This window comes from Nothoprocta perdicaria, unplaced genomic scaffold (assembly GCF_003342845.1).
Source record: "Nothoprocta perdicaria isolate Ctin4 unplaced genomic scaffold, notPer1 scaffold_39, whole genome shotgun sequence".
NCBI classification, from domain to species: Eukaryota; Metazoa; Chordata; class Aves; order Tinamiformes; family Tinamidae; genus Nothoprocta; species Nothoprocta perdicaria.
Window position 1 is genome coordinate 3,889,980 of NW_020455632.1, and position 24,380 is coordinate 3,914,359.

The window sequence follows — 24,380 nt, forward strand, 5'->3', positions numbered from 1 at the left end:
CAGAGACAAGTTCAGCTGCCCCCAGTCCCTCTAACCTTTCAGGAGCGGCTGGAACACAAGGAGATTCATCTCTTACCAGATATGCCCCCCCACCATCAAAACGCAACAGGATGGTGGAGGGTGAGTGTCTGTATGTTCTTCCTACCCTCTAATAGGAGGTGAAAGATGCTTCAGTCTTCTGGTAATTAATGTGAAGACTAAGCCGTTTTCCCCTGCAAGAAGAAAAGTTATATGCAGTCAAATCTTTTTGTGGACCATAGTTTAAACTGCTACCGCGTACAGGTTTTTAGATAATTCCCATCTGCTGAAGCATGTACGTWCTTCCTGTCTCTCAGCTGTGTGGTAATGATAGGAGGTATTTTTAACAGTATCAACAATAGCTTTTTCCTTCCTTAGTTGGGAGGTGTCATCTGCAAGAGCAGCTTAGCTGTGGGGTGTGAGAATGCCTTGTGTTACTGCTCTTGCAGCATCCCCCTGTTCCTGCTCACAGTGCCCTCTTACCTGCCTGCTCTGTGTCCCAAAAGAGTCTAGGGAAGAGCAGGTCTCAGATGCTGTCAAAAACCCTGCTGAAATGTGCAGCACCTTWTGGGGAGCTGAAATGATGCATGAAACCAGAGCCACTCTGCTGAAGCTGCTTGGTTTATSGGAAGTTAAAGCTGATGGCGCCTGCAAACTGGGCATGTGTAATAGGGGGAGGAAGGGGAAGGTGCGGGCGAAGGAAGGCTGGCCCTTCATCAGCTGTCTCACCACACATGGGTGCACCACATGTGCACTGCGCCTCCAAGGGAGCTGCGGACCCTCAGGCAGCTGAAAGCCCTGAGTTTTCTACTCTTCTACAGGGATAGAGTTATTCCCTCTTTCAACATGTAATCAGGTTGTGTTTGCTGCAGTGAAGGCTGCAATAACCACCTGCCTGCAAGCGTCTAGGTCTGCATGGGTGTTTTGCTTATGCTGCCAGCTCCTGAGATGGGAGGGGAGGAGGGATGATGGAGCTGAGCTGCTCATGCAGTGGTGGCCCAACCAGCTTCTGTTCAGAAATATCCCCCTGAGCTTCAATGTGGACTTGTGCTCCAAGCCCTGCTTTCAGCCAGGAGCAGGAAGTCCTGCAGGAATCACAGAATGGTTGAGGTTGGAAGAGATCCCTAGAGATGTGGTCCAACCCTCCTSCTGCAGCAGGRTCACCCAGAGCATGTGCACAGGGTGGCATCCAGGCGGGTTTTGAAGACCTCCAGAGAAGGAGACTCCACAACCTCCCTGGGCAGCCTGTTCCACTGCTCTGTCACCCTCACTGTGAAGAAGTTCTTCACACAGAGATGGAACTTCCTGTCTAGGCTGCTAGAAACGGGCAAGGAAAATAACGTAGGCTGGATGTGGAAGCCAGGGAAGCTGTGAGCTCCCTATCCCATCTCTTTGCATTTCTGTCTGGAGGGCAGAGCCTCCCGCTTGACCAAGACTGGTGTGAGGCAGGACAGCGAGTCCCCGGGCTCCGCTCTGGCCCCTGCCCGTCCCAGCAGCGCCCGGCGCCGCCTCCTCTCCCTGGGCCCAGCGCCCGGTGGCTTTAAATGCAGCAGCAGCGGCGGCCGCGGGCAGCACCGGCACCGGCACCATGCGGCGGGCGCTGGGCTCCCTGCGCTGCTGCCTGGCGCTGCTGCTGCTGCTGCTGCCGTCCGCGGCGCGGGGCTCCCCTGTGCGCCCCGCAGGTACCGCGGCCCCCTGGGGCACCCGCTGCTTCGGCCTTCCCYTCGCAGCGCTGCTCTTGCTCACCTCGTAGCTCTGCACGGCCGCTCTCTCGGGCGCAGGTTTCTGAGCATTTCTCTTTCAGGTTCCGGATGGGATGTTCTGCAGCTCTGACTTTTCCAGCTGTAATTCCCAGTCTAGAAAATAATCCTGCCTACGCACCTTGAACATGGTCTTGTTTGGTAGGAGGGACCCCGTCTGTCTTTCTTTTGTGGCTTAAGCTACACTTGCATGCACAGAGTTTCTCCTTCTTTTGGCAGCTTTCCAAGGGGCACAAATCCATTTTTCTAAATCCTTATGCAAAACTTCTGTCATAGGATGCAGATAGAATTATATACATTATATATATATGTGTATATATATATATATATATATATCTCCTGGTATCCCATACAGGAGATATATATATATATCCATACCTGTATGGGATCGTAGATTCACATAGTCAATTTGCTTGCCTCAAGGCAAACAGATGAAGGAAAACACGACTGCCTGGTTCCTCATCAAGTAAGCTGTATCCAGGCAGTTTGCTCCTTCTTTTTTCCTCCTTTTTACTTGCAAAATAAGTTCTTCAATGCAGTGAAAAAGACAGTGTTGCTTTCACCTCTACTTTTAAGAGATTTGTGAAGGAAAAATCAACCTGTTTTCTTCTTTCTTTGTTTTGTTTGATTTTCAATGAACTGGAATAATAGAAGTTGGTTCTATAGTAGTTGGGAGAGGTCTGCGGTGATCTCAAGTTCAGGCACTATGTCCAAACCAAACCCTTGGCATTTCGCTGTGCAGTGCATGGTTGAGGAAGAATGTATCTTTTACACAGATACTGGTTTTTCTTCGGCTGTTGTTTCTTTACATCAGCAGTACAAATTACAGTGTGATGATATAAGTTAAATTCATGGTTGCATCAATGGAAGACATCAGAATGGTGCATGTACCTTTGCTTGGTTAATGTTGCTCTTTAGTTTCTTTTCAATATTCCTGGAAGATGTGAGGCTTGYTCTGCTATTGGTGCTATGTCTTTTTTTGGTTTGTTTTTCATTAAATACAGGAGTTTTAAAAGTTGGAAATGTGTGTAAATGTTTGCTGATTTTTACATATGCTCCTTTATTTTTTCTCTGCCATAGAAGCTTTAAAAGAGTAACAGCTTCTAAAGAAGCATCCTTGTTGTGATCTTTGGATTGTAAATTACCAAAAAAAAAAAAAAAAAAAAAAAAATGGTTTCTAATGATCAATTTGTTACGTTGCTGTTATTAATATCACTTTCTCACTTGATTTCTGTGGCTTAGAAAAACAGAGTTCAGGCTTTATCCTTTTATAAAGAATATAAAATAAGCACATTTATGGATCATTGCTGCATTGCTGTGTAGGCTGTTACATGCAAACTACAGCCCTTCGTTTCATGGATACTTAGACATTTTTTGGCCTCAAGTATGGATCTATTTTTTAATGCTTACATCTACTCTAGTATTTTAGATTTTTTTAATGTGTTACTCACTGTAATTTTAAGCCTCTTCCCAGTAAATGAAGGGTAATCATGTATRTCTGGTAGGAGTAGTCTCACAGCTTATAGCTCACATAGCTTGGGTGAGAGATGACTGAAGTATTTTCCTTCGCTCTTTACAGATGCTACTTGCAAGAACCGGCCTCTGGACCTTGTGTTCATCATAGACAGTTCCCGCAGTGTCCGAATTGAAGAGTTTGAGAAAGTGAAGGTCTTCCTATCAGAAATGATTGATACTCTGGATGTTGGTGAAAGAACAACCCGTGTGGCAGTCATGAATTATGCCAGCACTGTCAAGGTAGAGTTTCCCCTCCGGACCTACTTTGATAAAGCTTCGATGAAGGAGGCTGTATCTCACATCCAACCTTTGTCCGCTGGCACGATGACCGGCCTCGCCATCCAAACTGCCATGGATGAAGTCTTCACTGAGGAAATGGGTACCCGGCCAGCAAACTTCAACATCCCCAAGGTGGTCATCATTGTGACAGATGGACGTCCACAAGACCAGGTTCAAGATGTGGCAGCAAGAGCCCAGGCAGCTGGCATTGAGATCTACGCCGTTGGGGTGGACCGGGCAGACATGCAGTCCCTGAGGATGATGGCCAGCGAGCCACTGGATGAACATGTCTTTTATGTGGAGACCTATGGTGTGATTGAAAAGCTGACATCCAAATTCAGAGAGACTTTCTGTGGTAAGATGGTAATTCCAAGAGGGCAGTGTAATGTTCTTTGGCTGCTGATGTAGGCCCACTCTGTAAGAAAGAAGTATTTCTTTTTGAGAAGTGTTATGCATCACATTTAGATTATTTCCTTTGCCTTCAGTTGGGCAACGAAATCAAACCCTTTATTCAGTGGAGGCCAAGTAACGACCTTTCCTTTTGAGTAATAATCTCACCATATGACAAACAGAACTGATTTCAGATTTCAGTGCATTTCCTTGGGCAGTCAGGTACTACTTGGTACAGGACAGAGCACAGCAGCCTGTCTGGGTTCACCCATATACACATGTTGACTTTTGGGGACAGCCTGTTGCTCACTTATTTTCCCATCTAGATAGGAAGGAAGAGGGATGTGAGCACAGTGCTGGAGGGCTCCTTGCAGACCTAGTCAGGAAAATCACTGAGGAACGTGAATTGCCACACTGAATCTGATGGAGGATAATGTGTCAGAGCCCAATAGCAGGAAATCTTGGGATGAGTTTTCACTCTGCAGGCATCGTTGTGTCATTTCAGTAAGGCAGAGTCACCTTTTCCTGTGTTTCTCTAAGACTTGATTTTGGCAAGGAATCGTATCTGAAGCTTCTAAGGGCTRGGTCAAATCAGCTTAGCTCTTCTGAGTGCTGGACTTGAAAATCTGCTGCACGACAATGGTTTGGGTAAGAACTCCAGTAATGATGCTAAGCCGGTGTGGATATTATTATTTTTYACAAAGGAAGCACTATGTACTTGGAGGATTTAGATTTGTCTAAAGAGAGCGATTCCAACAGAAAATCACATGATGATTTCTTGGCAGGTAAAAAGTTGCATATTGTAGGTTTTCATAGTACATTTCTATCAAAATGACTTGCAAAATAAGCCAGCAAGAAGTAATGGATAAAGTAAGGTATGAAGAGCATTACAAGAGAATTAAAGTAATAGTCACTGCCTTGGGAAGTGGCAAGAATTAAAGTAATACTCACTGCCTTGGCTGGTGAGCATGTGTTAGTTATTTCAGTGCCTTACTGAAAATTACCACCATACCTTTTGCATACATTTAAAGTGAATAATATGTTTAGAGTGAATAGCCTTATTTTTCTAGGTATGAAATAAATGTGTAGGACCATCTGAAGATGGGACACTTTGCCCAGCAATTAGTGTAGGAAATGCCTTAAGGCTTGGCTTGACATCATGTTGTGTTACTGATGTGACCACATTCTCTGTGGTATCTTGAAGTGGATACCAGTCCCCACCTGGCTGAACACGTATGTGTACTATGAAAATAGCACTAAATTTTCCACTTACATACCAGCCAAAGCAAGTCCTTCCATAGCACCAAGGAAAAGAGTAAGGTTTTTGTGCCTAAACATGAGATTTGTGCTCCCTCTAAGCTGGAGGATAAACCAGAGAGAGCTGAAACGTATCTAATCCCAGTGTAGGTCTGAGTTTCCTGCATGCTACTAACCAGAATCCATCCCTAGGATTCATGAACAAAAATGGGTAAAATAGAATAAATTTCTGAAATGTTCTTCCCAACCAAATGGAATTTAGAGGGTCTTGTAAGGCAGTTGGCAAACTGAATCTTCTCCAGGTCCAGATTGCTGCTTGGTCAGGAAAAAATCTAGACTCACCATTTACAGCTATGATTTGCTTTGCATTGGCCAAGCCAAATAAATTTATTTGTGGGGGTGAACTGAAAACAGGAAAGCCAATGTTCAGGGGCAAAATAGTTGTCAAAGACCAAGTTGTTGGTGTATTGAGAGCATCATTCAATGTGAGAACATCCTGAAGATGGAAAATCTTGGCCTCAAACTGCTGTCAAAGTTGGTAGAAGCTTGACTTTCCTACCACAAAAATGTGACTATTCGAGTTTCAGATTCCCGACCTGAAAATATAATCCCTAGATTTTGTTCTTAAATTATTGAGATGAATTCTGTTATTCCCTTGAGGGTAACAGTGAAAAGACACTGGCTTGGTTTGGTCTTTTTACTGCCAATAGAAAGAGAAGATTTGTTATCTGTGAGCCTTATTAAGGGACATCTAAATTCTCCTTATTTTAGAAAATAAGAAATGTTACCTTGCAGTCAGAAATAGATGATAAAATTCAAGTGCTCTTGTTTCTTACCTCACCAATACAGCTTTGGAGGTTGATTTTATCAGTAGTCCATATCCACACTGTTACCAGTCACGTAAGTAAAACCTCAGGCAATGACTCAGTAGATGTGTCTTTCCATTTTTCCTCCTCTCCCCCCTTCCCTTTTTCATCTCAACTAAATTCTGCCAATTAAGCACCTAAATTTTAGCTAGTATCTAGGTTTGCTTTATGGTCAGTGGAGAAAAGTGCACATGCCTTGAAAGTGATGGGACAAGTGATTTAACTTGTCCCTTAAAAAATTATCTCATTTTGCAGTTTAAGTAGCTCAGTTCTCTAGGTTTGGGTAATATACCTTTCAATTAGGAGGCTCATGTGCCTGGAAAGCTACCCTGCTGCAGGAACTTTCCTCCATAGGCTCTTCTGGAGGTAACTATTTAAACTTGTGGAGCTGCATAGCTGTAACTTTAACATACRACTTTGCACTGGTTGTTCTCCTTGCAAGCTGGTACATCTTCTCAACCACCGGTACACTGACACTCTTTTACCCTTGGAAAGATAACATGTTAAATCCAAATATTATTTTCATGTTCCTTTTTGTATTGATGCTCTCTCTATTGTAATTTACTTTCTGTGTGTGAGTGGGTGTGAATGCACTTTTTATCATTTCAGTTTACATGACAAGAGTGTTTTCTCCAAGGCTACAGAAATTCATAAATTGGGTTATGTGCTAGAAAGAAGAATTTCCTTAGCTGGCAGATAGCAGCTGATTTGTTTGTGAATGGGTTTATTTAATCTTTGCCTGTAATGGAAGGGGGTTGGATACAGGAATCCAGAGGGAGTCTTCTCAGTGCTGAGTTCCCATTTCCTTTGAAATGCTTAAAATCTACCCTTTTTCCCTGTTGCACTCCTTTAGTAGATTAATGTTGCCTTTCTACCACCTTAGGTACCACCTTGCTGCAGCTCTTTCAAGGTGGTTAGTAACTCTTTGTTCTGGCTTCACAAATGATGCCAAAGCCGCCAGTAATTTTTGTGACAGGAACTCAGCACTGCAATTTACTGCTACTAACCCATCGAGCTACTAACCCAAGATGTGAAGGGGTTTTGTAACCATAAAATATTACTGCATTTTGCTTTGGAATGATGGAGGTGCTTTTTTCTGTAAATGCCCTTTGTAGGTGTGAACATGTGCACGCTCGGGACCCATGACTGTCAGCAGGTCTGCGTGAGTAGTGGTGGATCCTACGTTTGTGATTGCTATGAAGGCTACACACTTAACCCAGATAAAAGAACTTGCTCAGGTAAGGCTCTAGTACCTTCACGTACATATATTCAGGTAGAAAAAAATCTATTTTTAACAAGATAATAAGATTTGAGAAGCTATTCACATGCATTTGCTGAAACTCTGAGCATCTGTGTCTTGTTATTAAATTTTCTAAGTTTGCTATAATTAATGATAAATAATAGTTTAATATCATCAGTGTCTTTTTTGTTATGACCACAGGAGCACTATTTATTAGGGCTGGATGCCAAAACAAAGTTTTCTGATGACACTGTATAAATATTTTCTCCTACCACTTATGCTAGCTCCTTAAATTACTRTCGCTATTTCTGGGCTGATTCCAAATGGAATTTGTAAATGTGAATATCCCCTCCCCTGTGAATATCCCCTATATATTAAGACCAAATTGTTCTCTTACATGTCCTGCACAGCTGTAGACATGTGTGYGCCTGGAAGACATGACTGTGGCCAGGTCTGTGTGAGTAACAACGGGTCCTATAGCTGTGAATGCTATGAGGGCTACACCCTGAATCCAGATAAGAAGACTTGCTCAGGTAAGAACTTAAGACTACCTTAACATACATATTTAATGAAGATAGAGACACAGTCTTCTGAGTTASCTTCACTGCATCTGTTTGAAAAACTACTTGCAGACATTTAAGAGCTTTAAAACTCTTAAAATAGGGTGAAACTAAGAAGTTACATTTGGGTTTAAAGGCTGATATTGCACAAGAAAGTTTCCTCTGCCATGACCCAACACACATTTCTGTTAATCCTCAATACGGTGTTTTAGGTTCACTTTATATGATGCTGATTGGGGCAGTCAGAATTGCTGAAAATCAGATTCCGTGAGACATAGTACAGTCCTATTTTAGAGTTCAGATAGCTGCCTCATACATTCAATAATTAGTAATTGAATTAAGTTGTCTGCAGCACAATATAATGATAGATACTAGCAGGGCACTGGTTTAATCCTAATTTGAATCCAAATTAAATTATATGTATAAATGCTGAAGTACTTAAGAAGTTAGAGTTTTGGGGAGGGATTAATGGGCTCCTTCTTCTCTAAAAAACGGTTCAACACAGCTGTGGACATGTGTGCACCTGGAAAGCATGACTGTGCTCAGATCTGTCTGAGCAATGATGGATCCTACACCTGCGACTGTTATGAAGGATACACTCTGAACGCAGATAGGAAGACTTGCTCAGGTAGGCCCTGATCAAGGAAATATTGTGTTCTACTAAAAGCAAGTAATGCATTTTTAATGTTAATTTTCTGAAAAATTACCCAAACATTTCTGTACTCCTGAAAACTTCATGCAACTTTTTTTTTTTTTTTTTTTTTTTTTTCCATTTCTGGTAACTGTTTGAGACATGATCCTTCTACGTTTGTGTGAAGCTTATAATTGCTATAGATAAAATACCATTTGACACCTTCCTCGAGACTTTACAGCATTTTCACAAACGGGGGGCAAGAATTGCCATATCCATGTGAGGGAGAGGACAATATATTTGGTGGGAATGTGTGATGCACAGTCTGTGTGCCAGGAAACTGCTGCAAACAAGCACAGGGGAGGGARAGGAGAGCAAGGACTGTGCTCTGAAGACTGACTACAGTCTGAACTATGATGCATGTGAACACATTTTCTTGTGGATGTGTTTGGAACACAAAAAATACTTGAGCCTTAGGGCTCCAGAGGCTGCAGAGAAATATTATTTCCAAGTGCTGGTCTCTTGTGGACAATATGAGCATAGACATACCTGTTACTTAAGGATAAATATATTAATATATAGTACATGCAAAGCAATTTGTATTATATATCATTTTGAGTGAATTAGGATTTGAACTTTACTCTTCATGTCTTTGTATGTCTCACTGATCATTTATTTACACATTTTTCCCCCTCCTTTCATCATATTCCTGTTCCTTACTATATTTTACATGACAAAATGCTGAATATAGGTTTCCAATTCCAAGAAATTTCTAGGCAAGTCTTCCCAATGAAGTTGAAGGTTTTACACTTCTGAGAGGCAAAGACCTCTCCTCAACATTCACTTTTGACTGTTCCAGGAGGTGGTTTGGTAGATACTGTTCCTAAGATGAACTCTCAACTGGTATCACACAGGGGTAATAAACTTCYCTAATCAAACATGAATCCAGGAAAAAAATATCTGAAATGTGAATATACAGGGAGTAGTCAATACTATGAAATGATATGCAGGATTGGACTCTATAAAGTAATGTCAATTTTTCCAAAAAAAAGCTTGCTTTTTTTTTTTTTTTTTTTCTTTTGAATCTCTTTTTACCTTATGCTGCTAATGATTTCTCAGCTCTCTAGGACTCTGTGATACAGTGAGAGTAGCCTAGATCCAGGAAGGGCTCTTTTCTCTACAGTAGCTCAATAGCTTGTGCCTTGCTAATTCTCCTAACTGCAAAGCTATCCAAATATAGGAACCTCTTCTCTGCTTGCCCTTTTTGAGCTGACGTGTTGAATTTGGCAGAGAACATCAGCTTTACACATAAAGTACCCACTTTGTAACTGGCAGTTCGTRCCACGTCTCTCTCTTTTTATTTTTTTTAAGCAGCCATGTATACTCTTCTGTTTATGGTCTTTTTACTCCATAAAATAGTAACTTATCCAATGCAATCAGAGTTGCAATAAGACCAAACACTGTCTTAAATTCCAGATAATTGTTCTCTGAAATTCTTTTGGATGATTATTTGGTAACTGGGTCACTGCTACTTCAGTTCCTCTTGCGATCTGTACAACTCTAAATAAGTATTGTCAGTGTTCCAAAAGTCCTATCAGCTTTGAGGTGTTCATAGACAGATAAAAACACTCTTACACCTCACGGCCAACAGTCAACAGCCACTGTATGGCTGATGTTCAATAAAGTGGTACTGGTTTGAATCCAAATGAAGAAATGTTTGTATATATGAATTATTAACACCAAATAAATGCTCTAAAGTTTGGGGAGTGATTAATATTCTTTTCTTCTCAAATGCGTTTCTTAGCTGTTGACATGTGTGCACCAGGAAGGCATGACTGTGAGCAGGTCTGTGTGAGGGATGATCTGTTCTACACCTGTGATTGCCACCAAGGCTACACCCTGAATCCAGACAAGAAGACTTGCTCAAGTAAGAACAAATTGCTGTTCCCTATCTCTCCCTACCCTCCTCAGCTAAGTAATATATTGAAAGAGCTCTGATTTGCAGCTTAATGTATTAGGTCTGTTTGAGAAACCTACACGTGTTGTTCTATCTCCTTGTCACTCTTTTCCATTCTGAGCAGCAGAGAGACATAAAATACTTTAGCTGTAACGGAAGTTATATATATATATGTGTACATACATATATATAATAATTGAAGAGAGAAGAGGTTAGTCACACACTTTGTAGGACTGGACAAACTGCAGGCCACCATGCAGGAGACACCTTGGAAATGATGTCCTCTCTTCCAGGCTGCACTTCACTCTGTTACTTCAGCTTGTCAATGACTTTGTGTTGTAGAAACAATGTACAAATATATTCTAAAAGCATTTCTTTTCAATATCTTTATTGCAAAGTTACTCTGCTCTGGAAACTCTTCCTAGTCCTTTCCTAGTCTTTGGAGGTGATCTTGCCCCTCGGAGGTTTGGGCAGCTGCAATCAGAGTAAGCAGGAACTGTACAAAGTCTAAGACAGTTGGTTCGTCTCACCACTCCAGTGCAAGACCAGTYACGTATCTCAGTAGTTCCTGATAAAAGTACATGTTGTACAGGTTCCCAAATAGAAAAGAATTTATCTTGTGAAGTATTTAAATTTGCTACCGTGCTATGGGATAACTCTTGCTCCAAAATGTATTTCATCGGAATTGCTGTATGTGCACGAGGGATGCATGAGTGTGAGCACATCTGTGTGGGTAATGATGGCTYGTATACCTGTGATTGCTRTGAAGGCTTTGCCTTAAATCCAGATGGGAAAACATGCTCAAGTAATAATTTATTTTTTCAAAAAAAAAWTTATTTCCTGAATATATTTTCTAAAGTAACATTTAATGTGTTAAATCCTTTTAATCWCTTTGGAAAACTTTCCTTCCACCAACATATTTAATGTGTTAAATCCTTTTAATCTCTTTGGAAAACTTCCCTTCAACTCACAAACTCCTTGAAGGTGTAATCCCTTTCCATTCTTTTCTGCCTGTTTTCAGTAATGTTCCGAACTATTTCAGTCCTCCTTCTTTCGTTATAGTAATTAGCATTCTAAAAATTAGTCTTTAGTCTTACCTATAACCACACTCTTAAGGAATGTGATGTATTAAAAAGGAAATGTGGTGTATTAAAAAGGAAATTTATAATCTGCATTTCRTGAAGAAGTGGTAATTAGGAGGACTAGTAATGTTTGGCTTCCAGGGTGTCTGTCTCCAGGACACAGGCCTCAGGTGGCAGTGGGGCCAGGGGAACAGCAGTGGTGTTAGAGGGGTTATACAATGTTAAACCCAATGATCTCTTCCACTCCTCCAGGGTGAGTGAGGCAGGCACGCCCTTAACCAGTTGCTTTCCCTTCACATGGACAAGAATGGCATAAACTATTCACACTTCCTCTGCATCCTCTGTAATGTAGAATCATAGGAGAAATTGGCCAGGAGARACCTCACGGACACCTGGTCTGACCTCCTGTCCAAAGCAGGCCCAGCTTTGGCATTAGATCAGGCTGCTAAGAGCCTTATGTAAGAGTAAAGTATGAAATAGGCAAATACAGCCAAACAGCATTCTGCAAAAATAATAACTTCTTGTAGGCTTAGACTTTCTTGAACACAAATACAGCCTAAAAACCACAGTTTAGCATGTTTTAGGTGACTTTTGGGGCATCTCAGTGACAATGGGTGTGCTCAAGATTTATGAATATTAAATACTCAAAAATGATAAGTTTCACTGAAAGACTCCATAAGACTTCAGGGAACCCATAGAGCACTGCCGTATGGAAAGTAATTTGGTTAAAAGAGAAGTAATCTAAGGACAAACTGTATCTGCCACTGGAGAATTTAAGTGCAAATATGAAAACTTCACTGGCAGTCAGTTGGAAAGTAGCCCTGTTGGTGGGATATTTTGAACTGCYCTTCCTCCAGCTGAATCCTGAATAGCTGCTCTTTGTACATTGGCCATAAAGCYGGTGGAATGTTCCAAAGAAGGTTGCTGAGCAAATACAAGTCGAGGGAAATCAAGGAGACTCCAGTTTCAATGCTGGCTCGAAGACAAATGAGTTTCTACAGCACTAGAAATGAATCCGTTCATTTTTTTTTTTCCTGTGAAACACTGAAGGAGCAAACTTTTGAAATGGATGCACTTCAATCCATTTCTTTAAACTGAAACAGCCGACAGTTTCTTTGCAAAACAAGCATATTAATTAGATTATAAAGAGAGGATCTAAAATAATTTAGAAAAAGATACATTGTATCCAGGTCTAATATTTCTACCATTTTACTGTTYTAATGCTTACATAGCTTGCTTAGTGTTATCAGCTTCACATTTACATATTTGGAAAATGCAGTCGATGTGTTGCCATTGACTATGTAAGCAATGTAAAAAGGCATGCATGCAGAGAGAGGTTTTATATATATAAGTGATCTCTCTTGATATCTTGTTGAGAGGGTATTTCATAATTGTAGGTCCTCTTCTAGGGAGATTCTGACTTTTGAAGCTTATTAGTCTGGTCTCAGGTACACGGAACAATCTCAATGTAGTAGCTGTGCTTCAGTAGCTGCTCTTATGATCGGTTTTAGCCTGCAGCAAGTGTAATATGGTACAGCTTACCTTAGCTCCTAACTTCCTTATGGAAGAGGTGAGGTTAAATTGCCTTTCATTTGCTGTAGTTAAGAACTCTTAACCATCATCCAATGCCCAAGACATTATTATGCCCTAGTCAGATTATCCTATCTCTGAGTCCGAGGTGTGTGAGCATCCAGAGTTCTGTGGTAGATTGTGGAGAAGAAGCAATTCTTGAGGACGATTCAACCACAGTCCTTTATGGGCTTGAAGACTGAGCATGAGACCTAGAAATGGATTAACTGGAATCACAGCAAAGTACAAGAGCAATCACTTTGCCTTCCCTGAGACACTYATCACTTCTCTGTCATACCAGCTGGCTCGTCCATTGCTACTGTAGTGTCTTTCCACTGGATTTGAAATTAGGGCCCACCTGAACATTGTTGTTTCCTCTGTATGTGTTCACATGACACTGGAGTGGGATGGGGTTAATATCTCTTAATGAATCATGAATGATATTCCACATGCACTCATACTGCTAGTGTTACACACYGAGAGTACTTGCAAGGTGAAATCTCCTGGTGATTTAGATGAAACTCTATTGCTTACTATTTACATTTAATATGTGCTCCTGCTTTTATTTTTATATTATTTCAAAACTAGTAAATACCAGTCTAAATTCCTTCCTAAGCTGAGACTTAAGTACTTAAATTACATCTGTATTTCAGAAACAGATTCAAACAGATATATTTTTGAAATCATCAAACGTTTTATGTGCCTAAAATCATTAGATGTCTCCTTGCTTGTCTCAAAAACTCCTTGAAGCCTTAACTTTGGTTATTCATACACGCTCAGAAGTGCCATGATATCCCAAATGCCACTACACTATAGATTTAACAGCAAAGCAAGCACGATTCTGCCTTCTAGCTTGATTCTTCCTTCTCTAGACAGGTACCAAAAGTTAGTTATGGTCTTGAATACAACTTATCCTGCGGATTTTGGTTACAGTGATGCTAGTGCCCATCCTGCATGGATGGTCTGATGGTCAACGTACTTCTCACATGACAGAGACTGGAATTGCAGGTTCTTTTCGTACTTAGGCATTCAAAGGCACTCATTCTACTTCCCAGGAGAGTGCCCCAATTTCTAGGATGTCAGATATTCTGGATGAGAGATAACAGATGAAAGGAAGATTCACTCTGGTCTGGTGACTGGAGGAGTTGGAGGAGCCTGGCTGATCATTGTCCCCAGGCCTCTTTCTAGGTTTTATTTAGTAATGGTCTAATTTTAAAAATGCAGAGCTTCTAGGTAGGTAGGAATTCCCAGTTTTGCCTCCTCCTCAGAGTCAAACTCTTTCACATGTCTTTTTTTGTAATACTTATGACTAGCTACATGCTGGTCTCAGTTATTCTAGAGATTACTATGGTCTCACCTGATGAGTTCAGTTCCCCTCGAAGAATCATAGATTTTCCTGGGATTTAAATATCATAATAAATATTTCAAATGCTGTTTTTTCTCTTAGGGGTTACAACAAGCAGCCTTGTAACAACTGAAGAATCCTGTAAGTGTGAAGCTATAGCTGCATTGCAGGACTCGGTCACCTCGCACCTTGAAGCTCTGTCCATGAAACATATCCTTTTTCTTACATGATCCTCAATATTCAAATATTTTCTGGCATTTTAGAGGTAGCTATTTTTATACAAGTCAGGGAAGGAAATAACTCACAACAGAAAGTATTTCCTTGGTGATTTTGGAAATGTTAAGGAGCAAAATTTTGTGTGCTACAAGTATTGTTACAGTGCTTCTGCATTTCCTTGAAGCGTTTTTGTATCCATGTACAGATAAAGTGGACATGTCCATGTCACCTAGATTAGGTAGGCTATGCTGAACATGAAGCATTGCTCTGTTTTTAATTCTCTGGATGACTTTTACTGTAACAGCAAGTACTCAGTTATCAGCCCTCTTATTCACAGATGGCACAATCCCAATATTTCCAAGGGAATATTATAACAGTATGACCAGCTGTGGTACATCTCTGCCTTCCAACTTCACATTGTCCCACACAATCTTCATGGTAGCTTTTCTTCTTGGTACAAATCTGTGGGCCTGTTAATATTGAGCTGCTAAGATATGTTAGGCGACTGACAGAATGGGAGAGCTGCCAGGTAAGTTCCTGAGCAGGGATGCACTGGTGAGGATCAGGGTTTGAGGTGTAGGATGGTGGTGTCGGTTACATTGCCTTGGAACCTCAGGCATCAGAAAACCAAAGGAAAACATCTGCCAAGGACATAAGGCACTCTCAGTTTTTGAATAAATTTAAGGTAGTTTTTATAAGGCCTAATTGGGAATCCTTCTATGTAAATAGAAGGCGCCTGGTATTCATTTTTTTCTGCCTGGGAATGGTGAAAGGAATACTCACCTTTTTTTAGAAATGAATACTCTGATTTTGTGGGATTTTAATATGTCATTCCAGGGAATCTAAGTAATTAAAAGTAAGCTAATGATAATTAAACCTGTAATATCATCTCAATAGTAACATATTCTTCAGAGAAGGCATAATCTTTCTGCCCTAAAGCACTAATAGGAAAGGAAACATGGTGATTCCAAGTTAGAAATATACTGTATTACAAAGGACTGATGCTCTCTCACAAAATAATTCCTTGCTTGGTTCCTTGCTGGGCAAGGAACCCCCAATGTCCTCTCAAGCTGGAAAATGAAGCAGAGACCATATCTGCTGCCGCTAAGCTCTGAATGTCACATGATCCGTCTCCTTATAAGAAACTAGGGTTGTTGAGATGATTTGGGAAATTGCCAGTGCTTGAAAGAAGCGTTTTGAAACCTCTGGTTGCTCTTTCATTTTTCAGGTATTTATTGAGTTCATTTGGAAAAGAAATACTTGTTTAAATTGCAATAATGAGAAAGATTAGAATTAAGTCAAACTTCTTAGGCATCTAGTATAATGGCCTTAACAACAGATCACTAGATGAAGTGTCTCAGAAGTTGCAAGCGTATCAAGAGAGGCAGCAGGYTGTCTGAGCCACCATTCTACTTATTTTTAAAATGATCTTTCTGAATCGTGCATTTTTTTTATTCTGTTCAGCGAGCTTTATTTCATTGCACAGCTTACAAAAGGGCAGTTGGTCTGTTATTATTGACCAAAAGTCAAGAAGACTTCAAGAAGACTTCGGGAAGACAATGGTTTCAGTAATACAGTGACCCTGAGGGTCTTTGTGTATGGTCACATTGTAACTGTAAAGCTATCTAGATCTGCTGTACTTTACTCAGTGTACTACAGGTAGTACATGAAGTACTGTTTTTTTCTGTAGTAACTGCATTTTTATTCTTTTATTTAAAAGTAAATATAGGAAAAAGCTGTTTTTGAATGCATACAATATATCACAGCATATAAAACTGTGAGGGAGGGAGGGTAAAGTTGCCTGTAGCATCTCTCCAAGAAATGGAAGAGGCATTTGGGGTCTTGTAACTTATTTTAATAAAATAAAGATCTGCACACTAGTGTTGTATGCTATGGTATGTGTATTGTGTGTAATGCAAAGTGGATGTAATATGTATTAATGTTAAAATGTGTAATAAAAACTTTTAAAGATAAATGAGSTGCAAATGGAAGGAATCCACAAAACTAGATGGGACCATGTCCTTGAGGTCCACAGATGGGAGAACAACAGCTTAATCAGTATTAAGCAGTAGATACTTTGTATATTAAAACTGGTAAGTCATTATCCATATAGATAGGAGGTTTAACACCAATTTAAAATATTAATAATGTCCTATACCTAGAAGGGATGAAAGAATTGCTCCAAATTAAGTTTTTTATCCTGCAAGACTTACTTATGTTAGTAGTCCCTTTTGCTGTTCTAAAGATATTACAGGGAGTACTTCTGTCTTTAGGGGTTGCAGGGTAAAACGCGCAAGCAGGCAACTCAATAATTAATTTTTTTAAAGAAAACCCACCCATTTTCCATATATGCATGTGTAATCACCCAAATGCTTTAGAAACTATTTTTATATAAGTTAGAGGAGAGAGGAAGTCAAAACATTTTTTATTTTAGAGTTGAAAAATACGAAGTATTTCGTATAGAACAAATTAGAACCTACAGTTTGGCAATATAATTACAGAGAATGTTAAATACACAGCTGGTATGCTAAGGACATAATTACATTTGTACTGTTATCATACACTGTAAATGACACCAACTTTTGCAAAGAAAGTCAGCTGGAGAGTATATAATATTCAGATCTGCAAGGACAAAYACGGCTGGACAGTCATGAAGGTTTTCCTAGTTAGTGGCCAAAAATAAATAAAGAGAGTGCAAAACTTAAAATATTTTAGCAGGACAAAAACATAGCCTACTTCATCCAATTTCTTCATATGCTCTTATTCTAAAACGAGCAAGGTAAAATAGAATAAAGATATGTATATATATCTGAGTGAGACTTTAGGTATGTCTATACAATAATGTTACGTTGGGAATTAACACTAGATAGCACTGGGAAAAGGGGAACAGCTTTGRCACAGGCTGAAAACGAGGCTATCATCTGCCCTGCAGGAATGCTGGACGGGTCCGTGGCTGCTGGTTGCGATGCATCCCCACTGTTACTKCTTGCAGGAATTCAGCTCAGGGCAGCGTGGGACCATCTAGCCATGCTACAGCTGCCTGTTGCCTCCTCRAAATGCAGCGGGTTGGCATCTCTTTCTGTCACCCAGGGAGGAGTCTTAGCTAGAGCTTTACTTTGCTTACATTCATGTCCTCTGCTAAAACACACAAAATATATAAAGGTTTATARGATGAGAAGTATTAGCCTTGGCCTCCATTGTCCATTACGAGCCATGTCATAATTTGCAGAAATAAACAAGTTGTTAATCTCATGCAAGACTTCAACTTCTTGGCATTTGGGAATAGATTACATTACTCCCATTTATACTGAGGCCAGCTGTCAAATGAAAGGTATAATTTTACCCAATAGTGGAAATTTGTCTTGGGAGCCAGATCTGCCTTGCAAGTTTTCAGCTGGAAAGGCTTTGTTTAATGCATGGCTATTCATAACTCCATTTTGTTACACATGAAAGTATTTATATTCAATTTCTCTGGGCAATGATTTTGTCTCGCTTGGTGTTTATGAGCACCAGACAATCATCCAAGATGCTATAAGTGATTTATTTAAAATAGGACATATCAGCATCAGRGCTTAACTGATTTTTAAAATCTTTTTGTTTTAAACAGAGGCTTTACTCATTGCTATGGAATGTAAAATTATACTTTAATTACTCTGGTATGCTAATGCAGAGATTGTTACGGAAAAGAACTAAACTTGATTTCTGGGATGATAACTGTTAATTACATTTATTATGTTTAAAATTCTTTTAAACTTTCATTAGCCACCACACAGAGTTTTAAGATGCTTACAGTTCAACTTGCTTTGMTGTATAGTTCTTTCTTAGATATGTGCTTCTTTAAGGACATCAGTTCCTAAATTGGATGCCCCATGCTGCTTCCTCTTAGATGTGTATGCATCTTCAGTAAAATTATGTGATGATCAGTAATGRCTGGTTCTGTTTCTTTACATTTGGAGAAGAGAGTTATTATAATAAACTTGGTGGGATGCTGGTTGAAGTACTGTGTCCTGGTCCTCCTGTGCTACATGGAACAAATTACTTCYTTTATTTCAGTGTCTGTAGTGTGGATAACTGTTGTCAGAGCAGGATGCAGCAGACACGGCACAGTGTCTCATGTACGTTCATCTCCCATGTTCATCTTTTGAGGTGATCAGCTACAAGACAGACCTGGTATGGAAAATATTCATTTATTAGCGGGGCCCAAGTGAATTTGCCCTCCAGGCTCAGWGCTGAAGAGCCAGGCTGGCTGCACAGTCCTCTGAACCCACTTGCGCAGACATGATTCCAGGTTTAATTCTCCTCCCAAAATCTCTGCACTAGTGAACATCCAAAGGGTTTATTCACATGATAAACCTTCACATGAAGGTTTCGTCATTGGATGATGCAGCAAAGTCTAAGATCTCCTTTCTCCTATAGATTTGTTTATCCTAGGCCACTGACTCTGTGTCTGCAGTCTCAGCAGTGTAGCTGACAGAGCAGATCCCTGTGCGATGCACACAGGTTTCCTGTGCTTAACGCGATGTGGTGAAATAGCAGGAACAATAGGCTGAGACACCTGCTGCCTCCCGCTCTCTGCCATTCCCCTCAGCCAGGGAAAGRCTGTGGCAATGGTGAGGGCTGACGGCACGCAGAGCGCCCTGCTTCCACCGCCCGCCTTATGAGGGGCCCAAGGGCGCACGGCCAGGCTCCCTCAGGGCCGGGCGCGATCACAACGGCTTCTAACGGCTCCTAACGGCTCCTAACGGTCCCCGCGCGCCCCCYCAGTGGCACGTCGGGGCAGGGGCGGGCTCAGCGTTGACCACGCCCCTTGGAGGGGCGGAGCTCGACCCGCCTGGCACCAATCCTGTCGTTCCTCTCCCGCTCGCCGGACGTGAGGGCGGGAGTTTCCGGCGGCGGTTACCAGGGTAACGCGGTTGCCAACGCAACCCCGTGGCACGTCCCGGGCGAGGGAGCGGGAGCCGCCGGCGCCCCCGGCCCCCCCCCGACCCCCGCCATGTTCATCTACCTGAGCAAGAAGGTGCCGCCGGGGCCGCCGCGGGCCGCGCACCGCCGCTCGCGCCGGGCCGGGGCTCTCCGCGGCCTTCGGATGCCCCCTGGTCGGAACCGGTTCTTGCGAGCACTTAGAGGTGTAACATGTTTCTCTTTTTCCAGATCGCCATTCCCGGTAACGTTCGGTTACGGTGTATCTCCTGGAATAAGGATCAAGGTTTCATAGCCTGTGGTGGGGAGGATGGCTTGCTGAAAGTTCTCAAGTTAGAGACTCAAACAGGTAAATGAGATTTTTAGAGCAAAGCTCAGAAAGGGCAGCTCGTTTCAGAAGTGCCTTTATGGTCCCATGTATTTTCTGTGGGTTTAGATAGATTGRGCACTTGCATAAACATCACATGTGCGGTGACTTTCTCATGGACATTGTTTTCTTTGAGCTCTCTTTATGTRGCATCCTTATCATTTGTCCAACTTCTGTATTTACTGAAACTGCCTTTGCTCCTTCTCTCATGGTATTGTGCTTCATTTTTGTTCTCCTCATTTATTTTGGAACACTGTGATAGTGTGATTGTGTGTGAATGTCTTCTGAATATCTAAATTAATTAAATATTGTCTGTATTTAATTTAGAAAAGTGTATATTTTAAGAGAAAAGGTGAATATATTCTTAGGAAAGTGAAATCAAAGTTATTTTCAAGTTCCTTTTATCCTTTTATGAGAGTAAACAAAGTGCTTTTTTTCCCTTCTTTTTGGAAAACTACTGAACCACAAAGAGTATCTGATTTGCATGACAGCATTGATTAGTAAACATGTCTTGCTGACTAGTAGACAAATTGTGCTGCAATTACAGTTTTATATTACTTTTAGGTGAATATTTAGCTGCATAATTGCTGCAGACACACTAATGTGTATTTCCTAATAAATTCATTTTATAACTCTTTTTGCTATTTCCAGATGAAGCAAAACTAAAGGGACTCGCAGCTCCCAGCAACCTTTCTGTGAATCAGACTCTTGAAGGTCATAGTGGTAAGTCTCTTTGGGCATTTTAATGTACTTTTGATTAACATAAAAATACAGAAAGATTGTTGTGGCCTTGATAGAGCTGAAATAAATGCTGTAATAAAATACATTAGTAATAAGATTAGATGTGTCACTCCAGACCTGCTGGCTGCTATGGAGGGCATGGTGCAGAATACATGATGCACAGCCAGGCCCCRTTCTACCTGGCTTGCAGTTTGCTGTAAGTTTTTCTAGATAAACCTGCTAACTTTGACCTTACAGCCTAATTTCTGCTTTACATGACTCCTTGCTTGGCCATTTCCATCCATTTTGTTGTTGTGTACTGATTTGTATTGAAGTAGATGATGCTATCATGTGTGCATATTTTTAATCTTGCATTTATACCGCTACAATACCTGTTCTCTCCAACTTCAGCTTGCTAAATATGAATGCACTCATCTGATGGCCTGCTAATATCTTAATATATTTACATGTTCACGTTACGTTTGCTCACCTACTTGCATATGGATAAATGTCTTGTGGCAGAAGGTAGGAGCTGGATTCTGTGCTGAGCAGTTTGTGAAGGATGAAATGGATGAWTGGAGATGAAGATATGAAAGACGGTATCTTGTACCAAACAGATAAACACAGCATTTGTATAATTTTCTAGGTTCTGTGCAAGTGGTGACATGGAATGAGCAATATCAAAAACTAACAACCAGTGATCAAAATGGACTCATCATTGTGTGGATGCTTTATAAAGGTATTTTATTGGTCAAATCTGATGATAGATAAATGTTCTATATTGCAGGGKTTTTTTTCATAGTTTTAACAAGTCTTTCTCAGATTCTAAAACGTGTTAGTTTTAAAAATCTAAAATGTGTTCCAAGTTCGTATTAAAGTTCGTATTAAAATACAAATTCTAAATCTAAATTCTTAAGATGTATGTCTTCCAGAAGTATCTTAAGATGTCAATTCTTAGGCACATGCTCTGTAAACATCTGCAAATTTTTCATTTCTGTTTTATCTTTGATAATTCATTTTGTTGAAGGAAAATAATGGATAGAATGATAAAAAGAACCGCTGCTTCATTGTRGGGGCTTGCTTTTGTCTATTATTGTTATATTTAAAGTTTTTCTACAGGCATCTGGTGTGGTGTTGTGATCGGCTTAACTTAGTTTAAAAAAAAAGTTTTCTTYGCCACAATTAAATTAATTTGAAAATTAGCAGCTTTCTCAGTAATTTACCGCTTTCTTTTACATATTGAGAAGACAGTCTCTTTTCTTGGTTTTCTTTTGAGAATTTACATATATATATTTATATACACATATTATAAAAATGTACACTCACATAGTACATCATGGAAGCAAGTAAAATGCCAGTTCAGCTGCTCATTTCAGGTGCAAAATATCACTTGATTAGTAAATTCTATTTGAAATGTGCCCACCATTGCATGAAGTATCACCTTTAATTTTGGAAAAGAACCAATAAATTATTTACTGCGTATTCCTGTCAAAGTTAATTCTTTCCATTATATTGCTAGTCTAATTTTAATGAATTTAGTGAATCAATTAATGAATTTAATGAATCAGCAAAAGTTACCTAAGCAGTAGATCACTTCCTGAACGGTCCATCTCTTAGACCGTGCCTCCCCTCTTTCCCCAACCTGATTTTTCACCTTTCCAGTTCTTTTTGGAAATAAATAGCTCACATTTAAACACTGGATTTCCTGATGATAACATGTGCAGACTGGAAGATGATAAAATAATAGTTTTGCTAGAGTCTTACAGAAAGGACAATGCACCACCCTCTTTCAGTTTCTTTTCGCATTTCCTTTTTTATGGTACATTACATTGTGAAGTCATATGTAACACAGTATCTTCATGTTTATTTATAAACAAACACTTCACAGGTCTCCATTTCATTTAATACCTATTTTGATTTCTTGGGAATCTTTATAAGCTTTTGGGGGTCTGTTTTGGGGGTCTGTCTGCTATATTTTATTTTTAAAAATTGGTGGAATTTGTTATTCATAAGCTTTATTATCATCATAKTTGCATTGCTTTTGAATTGAGAATATTTTTACTCCGTGAATTCAGTGATTAGCATGTACCTTGAACTCAATTAAAGATTTATTGAATCAAAAGTATAACTCAGCTTGTGATTCTRCACTAATAGGTGCTTGGTATGAAGAGATGATTAACAACAGAAATAAATCTGTTGTTCGAAGTATGAGCTGGAATGCTGACGGACAGAAGATTTGCATTGTATATGAAGATGGAGCTGTGATTGTTGGATCAGTGGATGGTAAAATTGAAGCTGTATTATCTAATGTGTTTTGTAGTACTATATAGCTTTCATTTTCAGTATTAGAAAATAATGCTGTAATGTACGTATAGCTAAGTTACTTTATAAATTGTTCATTTGACTTTGGTTAGCTGATTCAGTCTTTATATTGGTAACTTGCATCCTGCTTATAAATCTATAATATGCTTATTAAGTAAAGTAACTTTCTTATTACAGGCAATCGTATTTGGGGGAAAGATCTGAAAGGAATACACCTGTGCCATGTGACCTGGTCTTCTGACAGCAAAGTTTTACTGTTTGGAATGGCAAACGGAGAAATTCATATTTATGACAATCAAGGGAATTTTATTGTGAGTTTATGATCTGTATTGTAAAAGCATTAACTTTTATAAGCAAAAAATGTATTTATTTATTTATTTATTTTTTAGTTAGTGGACTTCAGTCCTGAAACCTGAACGAGGTCTTGTATGTGAAGTTTTTATTCAAGATTAAGCAACTGTACCTTTTTAATATAAATTTTCATTAAAACTGAAGTACATTGCAAATTCTTGTCTATTTTGTTAGCTAAATGGCTATCACTTCAATTAATGCATTTTTGATTTCCTTTTGGAAAGGTAAAAATGCTTATGGTGATCCTGTCCAAATTAAGTGCAGCTCATGTTAGAAGTTGAAGTGTATGTATAGAATGAAGTAGTAGGCTATTTTCTAGTTGCTCTTTTTTTTCTTTTATTAAATAGGGAATATTACATGCTTCATAGAAAGCATGCAATAGATAGTATTTGCTGAAATAGAAGAAAAAAATGCTATGGAAGCAAAATGGAAGAAAAAAAATGGTTTGAAATTAGTTTTCATTTTTATTCTTTTGTAAAGCTTAAGGGTTTCCTTGGATGTTATTATTTTTTTCCTTCTAAATTACTTTAAACGATCTTTTATTTCCAAGAATAAAAAAGATCAATWATAAAATACTTTTTTTAARAAATTAAACATGTTTTCATATAGCCAATGCAATTTTGGTTAAGGAACTTTTTTGAACTCTTAAAAATTGTATTTTTGACCGAATGAAGAATTTTTTTTTTCTTTTTTTTTTTTGTCCTTAGCATATGGATAATTCATGTTCCTTTAAATGGCATGTTGTATATAAGTAAATAATTAACCATTATTRTTGTTTAGGTGAAAATGAAACTGAGTTGTTTGGTGAACCTAACTGGAGCCTTCAGCATTGCTGGAATACACTGGTATCATGGTACAGAAGGCTACGTTGAACCAGGTTGTCCTTGTCTTGCTGTGTGTTACGRCAATGGAAGATGCCAGATAATGAGAGATGAGAATGACCAGAGTAGGTGTAAAACAGGGGTTACTTATGACTGACCTATACTTGACCCAGTGCTTCTTATGYTTGCATTGC

General features: G+C 39.7%; 2 protein-coding genes across 3 annotated transcripts in view; both read left to right on the forward strand.

Annotated features, from left to right (window-relative positions):
* The first annotated feature begins 1,606 nt into the window (after window positions 1-1,606).
* MATN3 (matrilin 3) lies at window positions 1,607-16,393 on the forward strand. Its single transcript, XM_026044924.1, is given in 8 exon segments — window positions 1,607-1,687; window positions 3,324-3,927; window positions 7,201-7,323; window positions 7,736-7,858; window positions 8,391-8,513; window positions 10,321-10,443; window positions 14,572-14,679; window positions 16,030-16,393. Coding segments are annotated over 8 exon segments (1,341 nt in total). The 3' UTR covers window positions 16,086-16,393.
* Window positions 16,394-19,664: 3,271 nt separating this feature from the next.
* WDR35 (WD repeat domain 35) overlaps window positions 19,665-24,380 on the forward strand; it is a 35,800-nt gene continuing 31,084 nt past the window's right edge. The window contains exons 1-7 of one of the 2 annotated variants that reach the window (XM_026044916.1): window positions 19,665-19,702; window positions 19,837-19,954; window positions 20,624-20,695; window positions 21,339-21,431; window positions 22,847-22,975; window positions 23,192-23,325; window positions 24,146-24,311. In XM_026044916.1, the coding sequence (XP_025900701.1) occupies window positions 19,679-19,702; window positions 19,837-19,954; window positions 20,624-20,695; window positions 21,339-21,431; window positions 22,847-22,975; window positions 23,192-23,325; window positions 24,146-24,311 (736 nt within the window). In that variant the 5' untranslated portion in view covers window positions 19,665-19,678. The remainder of the gene's footprint in view (window positions 19,703-19,836; window positions 19,955-20,623; window positions 20,696-21,338; window positions 21,432-22,846; window positions 22,976-23,191; window positions 23,326-24,145; window positions 24,312-24,380) is intronic. The other variant, XM_026044914.1, reaches the window with a different exon arrangement.